Source organism: Heptranchias perlo, chromosome 2, assembly GCF_035084215.1.
Source record: "Heptranchias perlo isolate sHepPer1 chromosome 2, sHepPer1.hap1, whole genome shotgun sequence".
Classification (NCBI taxonomy): Eukaryota; Metazoa; Chordata; class Chondrichthyes; order Hexanchiformes; family Hexanchidae; genus Heptranchias; species Heptranchias perlo.
Window position 1 is genome coordinate 108,046,723 of NC_090326.1, and position 14,819 is coordinate 108,061,541.

Consider the following 14,819-nt stretch of genomic DNA (forward strand, 5'->3'; position numbering starts at 1 on the left):
TGCAGAGCCTCCTCCTCCCGTTAGTTGTTTAATTGTCCACCACCATTCACGACTGGATGTGGCAGGACTGCAGAGCTTTGATCTGATCCGTTGGTTGTGGATTGGCCAGAATACCAGGAGAACGCCCCTGCTCTTCTTCAACTAGTGTCATGGGATGTTTTACATCTACCTGAGGAAACAGCACCTCTAACAGTGCAGCATTCCCTCAGTACTGCATTAAAGTGTCAGCCTAGATTATGTGCTCAAGTCTCTGGAGTGTGGCTTGAACCCAAAACCTTCTGACTCACAGGCAAAAGTATTGTCATTGAGCCAAGGCTGGTGTATTCTCTCAATATAGTTATAGAAGCACTGACCTGTGGGATTTTGGCTTTGGATGTAATTCACATGAGACTTGTATGGTTTAACTTGAATATTTTGTGTCCCTCCTGATTTAAACACCAGCTTCAAAGACTTGAACCAATTGAGAAAACCCAGATTTTTGATTGGAATCTGCCTCAGACCTTCTGAACTGCACTTCAAACTGAACCAAGGCCAAACTTTGGTGGCTTACCAATAGCTTATAACCATTTCTTATTCAGGTTTTGGTGTAGCATGAAGAGAGACACAGGACCAACTAGGTGCATCAAGCTTGGATTTAAAAGCCTGTTGATTGTAAAAGGAAGGAAAGACAAAGAGAAGGAATGAGATATAATTTTGAGAAACCAGGAAACTGAAATTGGGAATTAAGCCATACAAACCGGGAAGGATCCAGGTTAAACCCTTGGTCCATGCTATCTTAGTACATTTCAGTTAGGGGAGCCTTTAGTAGGGTTACTATAATTGGCCTCAGGACCCGTGGGATATGGATCAGAAAAATATGAATAGTATCTACTGACTCCTACTAGAAAGTGCACCAGGAATATCCGGTGAGGGCAAGATCAGGATGAGATGCTCCCCGTGATCAAATAGCCTGCAGACACACATGAGCAATAGGCACTGGATGAGGTACTAGAGGGAAGGCGGTGGTCGAAGAACCCCTTTCTTCCCCCCTCCCCCCCCCCCATTATCAACTGCTGGATGCCCGTTTCTCACTTTATAAAAAGTTGGGATGACTGATACAGTAATATTCCCTAACAGCCCTTTTGCTATGGGACAGATTAAGGTACTTGGGAAGGAATGGCTTTTTATGTATGGTTGGAACCAATGGAGATGCTGCTTTATTTGGCAAGGAATTTGGCATATTTGGAATGACTGTTACGTCTTGGGTGTTTCTGGCACCTAAGTAAATGTGTCTTCTATTATAGCCTGACTTATGATTCTTGATCAGCAACTGCTTCTTTGGGCAGACAAGTCTTCTGACTCCTGCATTGGCTGCTGTTTCCTGTCTTCTCCTTCCAGTTCCAGTGCAAAGCCACTTTGTGGGGCAAAATATCATAGACACAACAAATAACAATAATTGTGGACGCCTTGGTCAGCTGGACTGCTTGCCTCCTCTAATCATGCCCTTCTGAACCAGCAAATCATTGGGACAGCAGTAGGTTCTATTTTAAGCAACATGCAATTACAGTTCCCTTTGCTAATATCCACAAATTGCTGATGGGGTGCAGCTATAAGAAGCTGTCAATAGCTGCAGTAGTGAAACCAAGGAATAAACAATGCAATCACTGGGTCAACATGCAGCCGCTTGATGCAACCACATCATCTTTAAGGAACAGAAACTAAGTTGACTGACTGGGCCATTTATATGGATGCTGAGCTCCATTTGCGCCATTTAAGAAATGAGACCAGATTATGGGCCAGGGACCTCCTTAACTTTTCTTGTGCCCTTAATAAGGCTAGCGCATTCCTGGTGTGCAGGTCCTCGGTGCCATAAGAATTTTGTCACTCCAATATCATGCACTATGCCAAACAGGTGCTGAGCAAGTCTCTGGCCTAGGCGTCTGGTAATATGCCCCAAGTGCATGTAAAGCATTGCATTATCGGCCCCAATCTCTTTTTATTTCTTCTTCCAAAAGTGAAAATTGCATCCCCATACAAAAAAGAAAACTCTAATGAAATCCATGTCTGTGCCAGCAGCAGATGGGGAAAAAGTTAAGATTCCACAATAGGATATGCATGTGCTTGTCTGTGTCTAGAATCTGTCTCCAGCAGCCCCGTCACTTTGACATGGCAACTTGCATTCTTACGGCAGCGTTACAGATACAATGCTGTATACACAGACATGGTAACTGAGCAGTCCAATTATTTGCCCCTCAGAATACAGTATATTAATTTGCTGCGTGAACACGTTACAACATAAACACAGTTGGAAACAAAATAGAGTGTGAAGAGCTATAGGCCTCGATGTTTGCAGGGCTGCGGGTTCGTGGCGGGGGGGCTATTGGGCGCGTGGGTAACGCGCCCGGTGAAATTAGTCAGCCACCCGCGCGATTGCAGCCCAATTGGATCCACTTACCTTGTCTTCTGGGTTCCCCACTGCTGAGCTGCATGTCGGGCGGGCTGCGCATGCGCAGTAAGATCTGTCAGCTGGAGGAGCTCTATTTAAAGGGGCAGTCCTCCACTGACACATGCTGCAACAAATAGAAAAAATTACAGCATGGAGCAGCCCAGGGGGAAGGCTGCTCCCAGTTTAATGATGCCTCACTCCAGGTATCAATAGATGGGGTGAGGAGGAGGGGGAGGACAGAGATCTTCCCCCCCGACGGGCGGGAGGAAGCGGCCTGCCTCTGCCACCAGGAAGGCCTGGCTCGAGGTGGCAGAGGAGGTCACCAGCACCACCAACATATCACGCACCTGCATACAGTGCAGGAGGCGCTCCAATGACCTCAGTAGGTCAGCCAAAGTGAGTACGCTTACTCATTCCCCTACACTCCATCTGCCACATCACTGCCCCCACCCCACACCTCCTTCTGCACTGCCAACACTACTCTGTCACATCACCCCTCATACCCACTTAAACCTCATCCTCATCTTACCTGCACTTACTCACCTCACCAGTACTCATCCCGCCACTACCACTCAACCAAATCCTCATACAATCTCATGACTCTATCTCATACTCACCCTCTCATGCATCTCTTTCACAGTCAGCCTCACTCAACCTGCCACTACCTGTGCGGCAGCCACAGGGCATGCATCACATATGTGCAGTAGGCAGCATAAGGCAAACGTGTCATGAGCATGAAGGGGATGCACAAGGGTGTTTGAGGGTTTGTCATGGTTTTTATTTATATTGAATTTCAGACCAACTCACATTACATATTATATTGGCACCACTACTGCCACGTCTTTGCGAATCTTGTCTGGTTTGTGCAATAATGCCCTTTCCTGAGGATCACTGTGAAGACCCACAACTGATGCCACCCATTGTGTCACTGCAGAGTGGGTGTAGGTGTATTTGCAGGGCTCTTTTGTGCAGACGGCTGAGAGACGTCGGCGATGTCCCCGGTGGCACCCTGGAAGGATGCGGAGGAGAGGTTGTTGAGGGCAGTGGTAACTTTGAGAGCGACAGGTAAGAAGATGGTGCTGGGGCCAGCCGGGAGCAGCTCGGCATGAAGGAGGCTGCAGATGTCCACGACGACATCTCGAGTGACTCTGAGCCTCCGTGTGCACTGCTGCTCAGAGAGGTCCAGGAAGCTGAGCCTCGGTCTGTGGACCCTGTGGCGAGGGTAGTGCCCTCTGCGACACATCTCTCTCTGCGGTTGCCCTCCCTCCTGCTCTGCAGGTGGATGTGTCACAGCACTGTGTTGTGGAGCTCCACGTGTCAGAGGTGGACGGCGTGGATGGCGAGGCTGGTGAGGCTGGTGGTGCTGTTCGCCCTCCGAGGAGGTCATGACTGCAGCTACGGCGGCCCCCATCCGGAAGATGTACATCTGAGGGAGTCCGCAAGGTAGGTAAGTGTGTCCTCACACCGGGGTTGCGGTTCCAGGTCGGTGAATTTTCTTGTTAGGAGGAGGGTGGTGGAGGCCAACCTTTGTCCAATGTGACGGAGTGGCCTCCTGTGATGGTGAAGAGTCTCCCCCCACCACCTGTCGAATGCACCTTTGCAGCTGCCACAGGCTGCTGGCTGCAACACCTCCGTTTGAACTGGGAGTGTTTCCCCCAGTATGGGAAACAGTCTCAGTTCAGTGTAAAATCCTACCCCTCCTAATAAAACAGCTCAATCAGGTCTGTAAACGACCTGAACGAGCAAGATAAATACTTTCAAGTGGCATCCCGCTGGCTTTAATTGCCTGCGGGATTCCCACCTGCGGGGGCTGCGCGCGCACGCCGGCACGTCAGTGGGGAACCTGGAAGTGGGCGGGTTGGAGCCGGGCTCCGGACCCGCTCCGGGATTCCCCGATTTTCGGGGCCCCCCCGCCAGGAATGCACCCGATAGCGGGTGCTAAAATGATGCCCATAAAGTGGAAAGATGTCCTATTCCGCAATACATTGCAATGGAAAGTTGTGCAGCTGAGAGGTAACTAGCTATACATTATACTGCAACAAATTACAACACCCATCCAAATTACAACACCCCTCTCACTATGACATTTGGACATTGTTTCTTCTTAAAAACATCACATCTGGGGCATTTATAAAATAGAATTTCTGGTAAAAAAAATGGTTTGAAAAGAAAACTGCACAATCTTCCACATATTTCACAATTCACATTTTATTCCAAAACTCCATTTTTAAATAATACAAAGCTGGACCAAGCCAAAGCTGGGTTTTCCCCAATTGATTGGACTACATAATTTGTGCAGTATTTGGAAATATTGAAAAATTAAAGATGCACAGCATCTCCTTTCACATAGCTCAGCTTTCTTGTTAATTTTAAAATACTGGGATTCATTTTTGATCATCAATTTTTATTGAAGATAATACATACATAGATTTTTTTAAGCTTTTTAAAATTCTAATTATTATGACCTTGAATGTAATGTGCACTGGAACATAATATACACTTAACCACCTACAGGCTGTTTTTATGCACTGGGATGCAATATGCCTCAAGAATACTGCTTTAAAGGTAATGTGCTGTCAATTAAAAGCAAAAACAGGCATTTTCAAACACTTACATTATACTGCAAAGTGGAGCATAGCATGTACTTTTCCTGTGCTTTTTTGAGGCAAACAGAGGTAGAGTCGAAAGATAAAGTAAAGAAAATATCATCTGCAATTTCTGGTTTGCAAGCCAGAAAATATTGTTTACAAAATTTAGATATATGATTATATTTTTGTTGACACAGCAGCCAATTCCGTAATATTGATTTAGGCTGGTAGGGCTTCTCTCAGTGGCTGGATGGGTAAATATATCATGTGGTGTGACCCTGAATCATATAGACCAAAAAGGTTCCAAATTTGATTCTTGGTCTGTGCTGAGTTAGCTGACCTCAATCATGGCAGAAATAGGGGTGGCCCAGTTGGCCTCAATGCCCATAGCTAGGAAGTGGAAAAATCCACCTCTGTTCCAGCTACTGGTGGAAAGTGCATTTGTGTGGTCATCAATTAAGGACAGGATTGGGCTCAGCTATGATCGAGTTGCCTGCTGATGTTCATTGTCTAGGCTTGCATATGAAGAATGACCACTTGGATGAGATACCAGAGGGCTGATGACACCTGTGGAACCATAACCCCAGTATGAGTCACTGCCTTCAGGTGAGAAAATCAGGAAAATAAGAGATTGATGCTGATAGATTGAGCATGCTAAAGCTGCTATTAGGCCACGGGTAGCACAGTGGTGGAGATCGTAGGAGCGCAGTCTGTACCACCAAACGATGGGATATGTGTTCTGATCTCAACCATGTCTGATCTCAACCATGCCACATTTGGATTGTAACTTAGATGTTACCCCACAAGACAAAAGAATAAATAAGACTGACAATCGTCCTTGCCTGTTTATGTATGCCTTCTAATGGTCAACTTCAGATGGGCATTGGCAAAGACCTGAAAGTATTGCTTTCCCATCCTCTTCCATCTGCATTGTGTATGGCATGGAGAGGTACAAGCATGGGGGAGGAGAGGATACTTTAGAAAGAGAGGATCTAGTCTTCAACTAGTACAAACGTATGTGTTATTTGAGCCAAACTCCACTTACAGTGGTTTTATGAATATTCTGTTCAAGACTCTGTCCCCTGTGATGCATTTTGTTTATTTAATTTTTATTGCATTTTATTCTCATTTTCCTCTTATTTATATACTCCTGAGCTTTCTGTTCTGCAATCCACTTCAGAAGATAAGCAAAGTGGATGGATATCGCCACAGCTTCTCTATTGTCAACCAGCAGGAAGTACTGAAGTGTAACCACCCCGACCCACCCCACGCTCCAGACAGAACTCCAACTCTTCTTCCTCTTGATTAGATTTCATGTCAGTTCTGTGCCTGACAAAATGTTTAGTATCAAGATCACATTGGATTTTATCCTGCTACCATCTTTGGAATTACTACAGTTACATGACACGTTGTTGTAAATTACATTTTCGAGTTTACAAAGACACAGAGGCCAGAGCGCAGCAATGGAGAAATGCATCACAGTTCCAACATTCATTGATGTGTTACGGTGTTGTTCATTCTTAGGATTCATCGCACAATAAAATCCCAACCTCTGACATCATCAACAATCATCAAGAGCTGTCAAGCTGAAACTAAGCATTTTCAGACAAGGCCAGAAGGAAAATCTTTAGGCATGTCTTCCCTAGCAGCTGTTTCAAGACTATCATTGGCAGAGGCCTAGAAACAGGTGATTTGATTAATGATGATGGGAATAGGGTGAGAGGACACCTAAAAAAGGAGGCTAAAGAAATAATTATAGACATGGATGACACATAGAATTCTCATTCCTCCTTCTCATGGTACTATAACTGCAATCTGGGTCACAAAATTGGCCATTGTCAGAATCCCTCTTGCCAAGTAGAAAACAGGTAACTTTAGCTTTGGTACATGTATCATATTTTACTGTTATTTGAATCAGAATGTAGCACTGAATTACAATGCTTCCCACTTCAGACAATATCTTGTCCTTTGCAACTGGGAGAATTAGATACAGAACCCAACACAAAAGAAACATGTCAGTTCATTCTGCATAACAATTGAGGGTTTTTAAATAGTTGCTTCTTTAAAATAGAAAAGAAACTAATTTGTTATAGGTATTTAAGGACTTCTATTCCAATATGGACTGAAGTGCATTTAAATAAAATTATTGTTCGGTATTAAAAATATATTATCATTACATATAGTTTATTGGTCTTATTTGTACATGTTACTTTTTTGAGGAAGGTTGCTTTTTGCCAACCTGAATCTCAGGGGTGGAACACGAGAGAATCTGACGTTCCCTCATGATAAACCTCCATATCCTGCTCCAAGTCAGAGCAGGTGGAGAATTCAAATAAAACATAACTCATATGTCCTCGTAATTACATTATTTTCTACCAGGACATTTATGCCCCAAGTAGTTTAAAAATTAGAACAAAAACATACCAAGCATCTTTAAGTTGTATTTTGAAATTTTTTAACAGCAATCGATTCTCTCACTTGCTGGACGTATATTCAATTTTTACACCAAAGTTAAAGGTGCCAAAAATCCTTGGCCCTTCTGTGCACTTTCACCGTGACCATGGTTGGAGGTGGAGTGCGTCGGAAAGCCTGTAAATTAGACCAAGTCCTGGGTACTCTAGGTTCCAATCTTTCCCCAGAGTTTCCTGTAGCCTTTATGGGGGGGTGGAATCTCCATCTATCTCAAGCAAGACCACTGATGTGGTGGAAATGGGATCAGAGCTGGGCCAGGGCCAGGGACTCCTTACATTGGGAGTTCCTGCTTCCAGTCTAAGAGCCGGTCAGAGCAGGTTGATACGTCCAATGATAATGGTCTTCCAAATAACAGTTGTGTGGCCTAGGTCATGAGCAATCTCAGCCCCCTTACAAAAGACCTAACTGATTGTGCAGCAATATTCAACTTCCAGTGGAAGGCAGGAACCCAAGATGCGCCCTTAGGGGCATTGGATGCCCACAAGAGCTATTTAATTTAGGTAACCTCTCCATGACCCCATACACTCCAGTGGGGTTAGTGGCAGATGTCACTGGCCAGGATCGCTGGCCCATGGTTTTCTGGGCAAAAGTTTTTTTTTAAAATAACCTTATAAGTTGTCTTGAGAATGCAGGAACATGTTAAATGGGATGTTGCGCAGTTATGTGCAGCCAGGGTGTCAGGAACTTACCAAAAAGCATGTTTTAGCTTTAAGTGGAGCACTCTAATTTCCTACCATTGTTTGAAGAGGTCATCAGTTTAAAATATATACAAAATATGTCATTTCAGACAGAAAATAGGATACCACACAGCAACCTTCACTTCTACTCATATCACAGCAATCACGGAGTGAGGTGAAACTATCTGTATATTCTCTATTGTTCATTTGTGGTAACAATGATCTATTTTGAAATGTCTGTTTAATACTAAGATCTTAATAGCATCATGTTTGTCACATAGCATCCTTTATCATTTTTCTCCTGCCACAAAACACACACTGGGAGGAGATGAGCAGCATATTTAGTTTTAAGTCATAACAAAGAGTTTAGGAAATGCAGAGCTCTTGTCAGTTCCCGTACCACTCCTGACGAAATCACAGTCAGCCCATTTCCTTTCATTCTTCTCCTTCTCTGGGAAGCACTCTCAACATCCTTCCTGGAGCTTGTTCCACACCCTCCAACTCCAAGAAGTCATCCTAAAGTGGATTGGGAAAAGTTTCTTCAGTAAGTGCTAATGTCTTCTTCACATGATTGTCTTCAAAGGTGTCCTTTCTGACCTTTTCACAGCTGCCTTTGCAATTTTCTGTAACGTAGACTTGGGTAGTTACAAGTTTATGTTTTGATGCTGGCTAGTAAACATAATTAGTTATCCAGTAAAGTGTACGATTTAGATAAAACAGATTTAGATTGTTGAGCTTCATGAGTGTGTAATACACTTGAAGCATGTTCATTTGAGTCCATGGGGTCAACTTCTTGTTGATGAGTAAACCAGACACCTTTTATTTCCCAGTGGAGTCCATAGCTTTAACACATCTCTGTTGCAGGTTGATGACTTGATTGTTCTGTGATCACCACTGGACCATATCCTCGTCCAACTGAAGTTGATGAACAACAATCTTGACATTGTCAGTGGAATCGACTCAATCACATTAAGGTACAGTGCTTGTAAAATAATAGCTTTGTATTGCAGTGCAATCTGCATCCTTAAATCTACACCAGTATATCATTCCTCTTACTGCACCACACCACCATGGCTATCATTACAATGGTTAAAACAATAGGCACTGTAATGAGGATAATGAGGATGTCGTCAGGAGGGTCCTGAAAGATTAGCATCTCCAAAGTACAGTTTGAAAAAAACATTTTATGGATATTAATTACATAGTTTTCCACTTGTGGATTCGGCCAGTAGCAATTAACATTTTCTGTTGAGAACTCCGTGCAGTGTGAGAACAAATTGTAATAGCTGTGAAAAACAAATATAACAGAGTTAATTAACACACATATTTTGAGGATAAAGTTCATTGAGCAAGAGAGCTTATTTTCTCAGTTTTATGGTAACTTATTGAACCTTCTGAGTCTGTACAACTAGGAGGAAAACTGACTTTGGGGTAAATTTTCATCTTCACTGAAGCAGATAATGGATTGCCCACCCACTATAGAACCTGCCTGATTATGGAATGAAATTCAGGTGGGCTCCATAATGGGCAGGTGATCTGCTGCACATGCAGTGAAGATGAAAATTCGCCTCCATGTTAAAGCTAAAACTCAATGCACTGTCTCCGACTCTAACACATTCTTTCCATTACCTCAAAACTTGGGAACTCCTTATCACCCTTAGATTATAGGAAGAAAGAAAGACTATCAACTTTCAAAACCCAGGCTCAGCATCACCTTGCTTTACCTTACTTCATGTTTTATTTCCCCTCTTTTCAATCTAGGCCATGTCTTAAACTGGCCTTAGGATTCTCAATAAAAATAACATGACCATTAAAAGTTTTGTAAACTATTTGTTTCCATGGACAGTAAAAATAATAGGTCTGTTTTCAGCACAACAGATTCTATTTACTGTAATCTTTAAGGCAGAAAAATGGATAAAAATGGGGATAAAAAGATCACTTTTAAAATAAATACTAAAAAGGAAGTATCCCTATAAATAGCTTGGATGAGTTATTTCATTTAGGCTATTGCTTGGGATATCCGCGGGGGTTCTCCTAATCGTTCATCATAACTTTGCCTCTGCCTTGCTTGAAAGCGGTGTTTTCGGCCCGCCCCCCTTCAGCTCTTCTGCCAATGTTTCCAAGCAACACCTCTGGCCTGCTCCTCTCTGGGGTCACTGATGCCTTTCCAGATCATAGATCTCCTCCGCTGCACTCCGTGTATTGTGCTCTGTCTTTGCCGAGTGCTTCCAACTCCTTCACCTCACAGACCTTTCTCCCCAGCAGGGCTCCAACCCCACAATCGCTCTTCAATGATGGCTGCATCACTCAGCACTCCTATCCTTCCTCAGTGCACTAAGTTCCACCCTCCCCTGCCCAGTGCTCCCGGATCCCAGTGCCCTGTCAGTAGTCCATACCTCCACATTTCCAGTGTCTCCAATCCCCTCAAATGCACCCAGCCTCCAAACTTCTCTGTGACCTCAGACCTTAATGCTCCCCACTTCCAGAACACCAACCTCTAAAATACTCCCAAAACTTAAATTGCCATTCAGTGCTCCAAACTGCAGCCATAATCCCACGGTTGCTCCTTGACCTCAGATCAAGGTCCCCCATCAGACTCCACTGCACCCAGAATCCATCCCTCACTCCTTCCCCTCAACCCACTCCCTTCAATGTACCAAACTCTAGTCCAACCCAGTTTGATCCCCAGCCCCTTTCAGTCTCACTTTGTCTCAATCATGTGGCACCTCTCCACACCCAATCCCAGAAACTACTTCCAACCCAGTATACATTGCTTCCTATCCCGTTGCCTGCTCCAGAAAGTGGATACGTCAATAAAAGAGCATCTAAAACAACCGCAGAGAGAAATTGGGTGGCTTGCAGAAGAACATAGAGACATATGGGAGGAGAGGTTTATAGGAGGAGAGAGCAAGACACAACAAGAAAAAGAATTGGAGACAGAGAGTTACCGGCACCACAATAAAAAAACTCTGAGAGAGAGAGAAGACAAGTGTCTGCCATACAAAGGAACAGAGGGACACAGATAATTCAAAGTGGAAAAGAAACAGATGACAGTTACAATTATCTATGAGCAATGCCATGGGCAATCAAGTTATATATTATGTATTAAAAAAGCACACTGCCTATTATTGGGTATAATGTTCAGATGTAATTGCATTGTGTGTTACATAGTCATGTCATTACATTACAAAACAGACAATCGTCTGATGCACCATGAGCAATGCCACACTTTCAATTGGGCAATAGCGTTGTAATAATTTGGATCAGTCCTTAAAGCTTAGCAGTGGCCCACCTGCCTGTAAAAGTTTGTTCATGTTCAGAGGTTGATTGCCGATATGGTACTCAACCATACAGATCATGAAAGTCTGTTTGATCCCCAATCCCCATTAAGTTTGCTGATTTCAGCTGGGGCAGCACTAAGAACACTAGAAACTGTGATCTCCAAGCTCTAAGGCAAAAAAAAAATCAGCCAGTATTCCAGCTCCCTATGGCTATACAACAACCCCTGTTGGAACATGTTTGTGTGTGTTTGTATGTTCATGAGGATGATGAGTGAAATAGGAATCAGGCTTGGATGTGAGAGCTCCCATGCTGGAAAAGCTAATTGTATTAAAGGGCTGCGCCTACCCCAGCATGAGTCAGCTCCTTCAAGAGAGAATGGGCGAAAATTGGGGGAAAATACAATGGAGACCTCCATGTCCCCCTCCAACTCACACACTATCCTGACTTGGACATACATCAATGTTCATTCATTCTCACTGGGTCAGAATCCTAGATTCCCCACTTAACACCATTGTAGGAGCATCATCACCAAAAGGACTGCAGTAGTTCAAGGAGAAAGCCCACCCACACCTTCTTAGGGCAACTAGGCGTCGGTAATAAATGAGGCTTTGTTTGTGTCACCCAAATCCCAAGAACAAATTTTAGAAAAGACCCCTGCAATAGAGTGATTACTGCCATTTCTTTCAAAAAGGACAAGATGAAAACATATTCAGTGGCCTTTACTGCAAAAAAATTCCTGTCACAAAATTTGCTCTAAGATTCCTTGAAGAAGTTAGTAAGGTCAAGAAAGGTCAATTCTCTAGCTGTCATCTAAGAGTTGAAGTTCTGATTGACGAAGTTCATTTAGGAATGCTTAACAAACTCATACAAAATTGCTATTTGCTATTTTAGCACAGGCATTAAGCCTTTTATTCAAATGCGATTTTTGTCAACCAGAATTTCATGTTAAGCTATTTGAAGGTTTGCTTACCATTAAGACCAATGCTTTTAACTTGTACAGAACATAAATTATGGAACAGGAAAAGGCCATTGGATCAGCAGAACCAAAGGGCCCTGGGGCAACATTTTCTACTGTTTACAGAAATGGGAGCATGCATTCCAAAACCTGCCCTACCTGTATCTTTTTTATCTTGAATTGTATAAGATTTGTCCCAAAATGTGTTCATAATTTTTTTAGACCAGTGGTATGGCCATAAGTATAAGCAATGTTAATATCAGACATAAATCACGTAAATATTAATTGTACACACTTTAGCCCTGAAATCCCAGGTCCAACCATATGCAATAGAAATGAAACTTACGTTTTTAAAATATATAGGGTAAAAAATCCCGCTTGGTGGAAACATTGCAGTTGCAGTAACTGGTCAAGCGGAGCTCCCTGCTCATTTTGCGACAATTCAATATTCCAAACTTGGTTTCCCGCAGGGAATATTTGCTCTTGCACATTCTGTGCGAGAATTTCATCACACATTGAAAAGGTATGCAAACACATGCATTTGGCTGCAGCCCTTGATTCCTACATTTCCTGCAAAGGTCCTGGCCAGTATTAAAGTTTCCCAGTTAAAGTGGGCATTAAAGACCAGCGAGATTATCACCTGTCAGGAAGATAGCGCTGAAAAGTACTATGTCGTCATTTTTTTTAAATGGACATATTTTGCAAGATGTGTTGGTTGATTTCAAAGCTCTCGTTCCACAGAATTTCATGCAGGGGAAGTAGATCAAAGAAGGAATGCCAGAAAGATCAGATGACATCAGAGCTAGACATACATCAACCATGTCTGCAGGTTCAGGCATAGTCACCTGCTAATCACCAGATGGAATAGCTACTGCAGGCTCTAGATTAGCAGGCAGGCAGTTGCACAGCTATGCCATCTTCTGCAAGGAGACATGCAACTAAATTCCATCAGAGAGATGGCACTGTTAATGGCAGATCAGGTCACATTCTCCCTAAACTTTTCAGCCTCAGCCTTTTTCCAGGATGACATAGGAATCGACTGCATTATCATCCAATTTGCTGTATAAGCTGTATCAAACAAATGATTGATGCATTGTTCAACAGGGCCAGTACTTGCATCTCACTGAATAACAACAGTACTATGGAACAGCTACTACTCTTCACCATGCTGCTGCACTGCAACAGTGACTACACTTCAAAAAGTACATCATTGGCTGTAAAGCGCTTTGGAACGTCCTGAGGTCATGAAAGGCGCTATATAAATGCAAGTTCTATCTTTCTTTTTTCTTAAAGTGCAGACGCATTGATGGTATCCACAAGGCCATCCAGGCAGTTGGTTTCTGCACCTCTCCTGATACCATTACTTGATGCTCACCACTGGTGTTACCTTCTCATGCTCACTGTCTGCATCATCCAGGATGATTGTAGTTTTGCTGGTGCTTGTAAACATGGTGCGAGGGATACAAGGTCCTGTGAGATGCTATTTTGCTCTGGGCCACTAGCAGTGGTAGCAGGCTGTTCTACCAGGCCAACAGTAACAAAAGAGGAACATATGTTAGAATGCTGGCTCCAAGACGCACCTTCAAATACAGTTTGCACTGCAAGATACTGTGTGTGATGTTTCTGTAGTTGTGTGTATGCTTGTGCATTCTTGAATGAGAAAAGGAACAACAAAAAACTAACATAGGATGATACTGGCCCTGAGCATGGGAGAGGCTTCCAACTTCACCTTCCCCTATTTTCTCTATGTTCTTATAGGCAAGTATGGGCTTGATGGGCTGAATGACCTCCTTCTGTGCTGTAACCATTCTATGATTCTATGTCCAGGTGTCATCCCCAAAGAAAATCAAGGGCTCCTAATTTCTGCTTTCACCTCCAGGTCAAGTGTATTCCCTTTCATTATTTGCCATCTTGCCATACAAGCAGAGAAATGGTCTTGAACTGCAAGATGCTTTACAGTAGGGGGAGAGAAAATAAGATATATAAAGAAATGGACACCAAGCCTCGGTGGACAAATTAGGAGAGGTGTCTAAAAGCTTGGCTAAAAAGGTTGGCTTTGAGCAAACTTTTAACAGTGGAGAGAGACATGGAGATGTGGAGGGATTTAAGGGAACAATGTAATGAGATGGTTTCAGTGTCAAAGGTAAATTGCATACTGTATGGGTGCCATGCTGCTGTACTGCCATGAATTCTTAGCAATCAAGATGTTTTACGGTTGCATGAAAGCTTTGGAGAGGCACGCCAAACAAGAGCAACAGCTTCTGAGGACCAACCTTGCGACTTACAACTTGTTGTAGGCAACTGCTGAGTACCATGACCGTGGCACTTTTTCTCAACTCTGCTATTTTCTTTGACATTTGCAGCCAGGTCCACTGGGTGTTTCAGCGTTCAATCACTCTGTTACTTCCTATCAGGCATTC

General features: G+C 43.4%; 1 protein-coding gene across 2 annotated transcripts in view; it reads right to left on the bottom strand.

The window, feature by feature from the left end:
• LOC137342010 (receptor activity-modifying protein 3-like) overlaps positions 1-14,819 on the bottom strand; it is a 156,761-nt gene that overhangs the window by 87,886 nt on the left and 54,056 nt on the right. Inside the window, exon 4 of one of the 2 annotated variants that reach the window (XM_068005593.1) lies at positions 4,616-9,448. The exons of the other annotated variant lie outside the window; for it this stretch is intronic. Coding sequence (XP_067861694.1) covers positions 9,193-9,448 — 256 coding nt within the window. The 3' untranslated portion in view covers positions 4,616-9,192. Of the gene's footprint in view, positions 1-4,615; positions 9,449-14,819 lie in introns of those variants that run through there. 2 annotated transcript variants of the gene reach the window in all.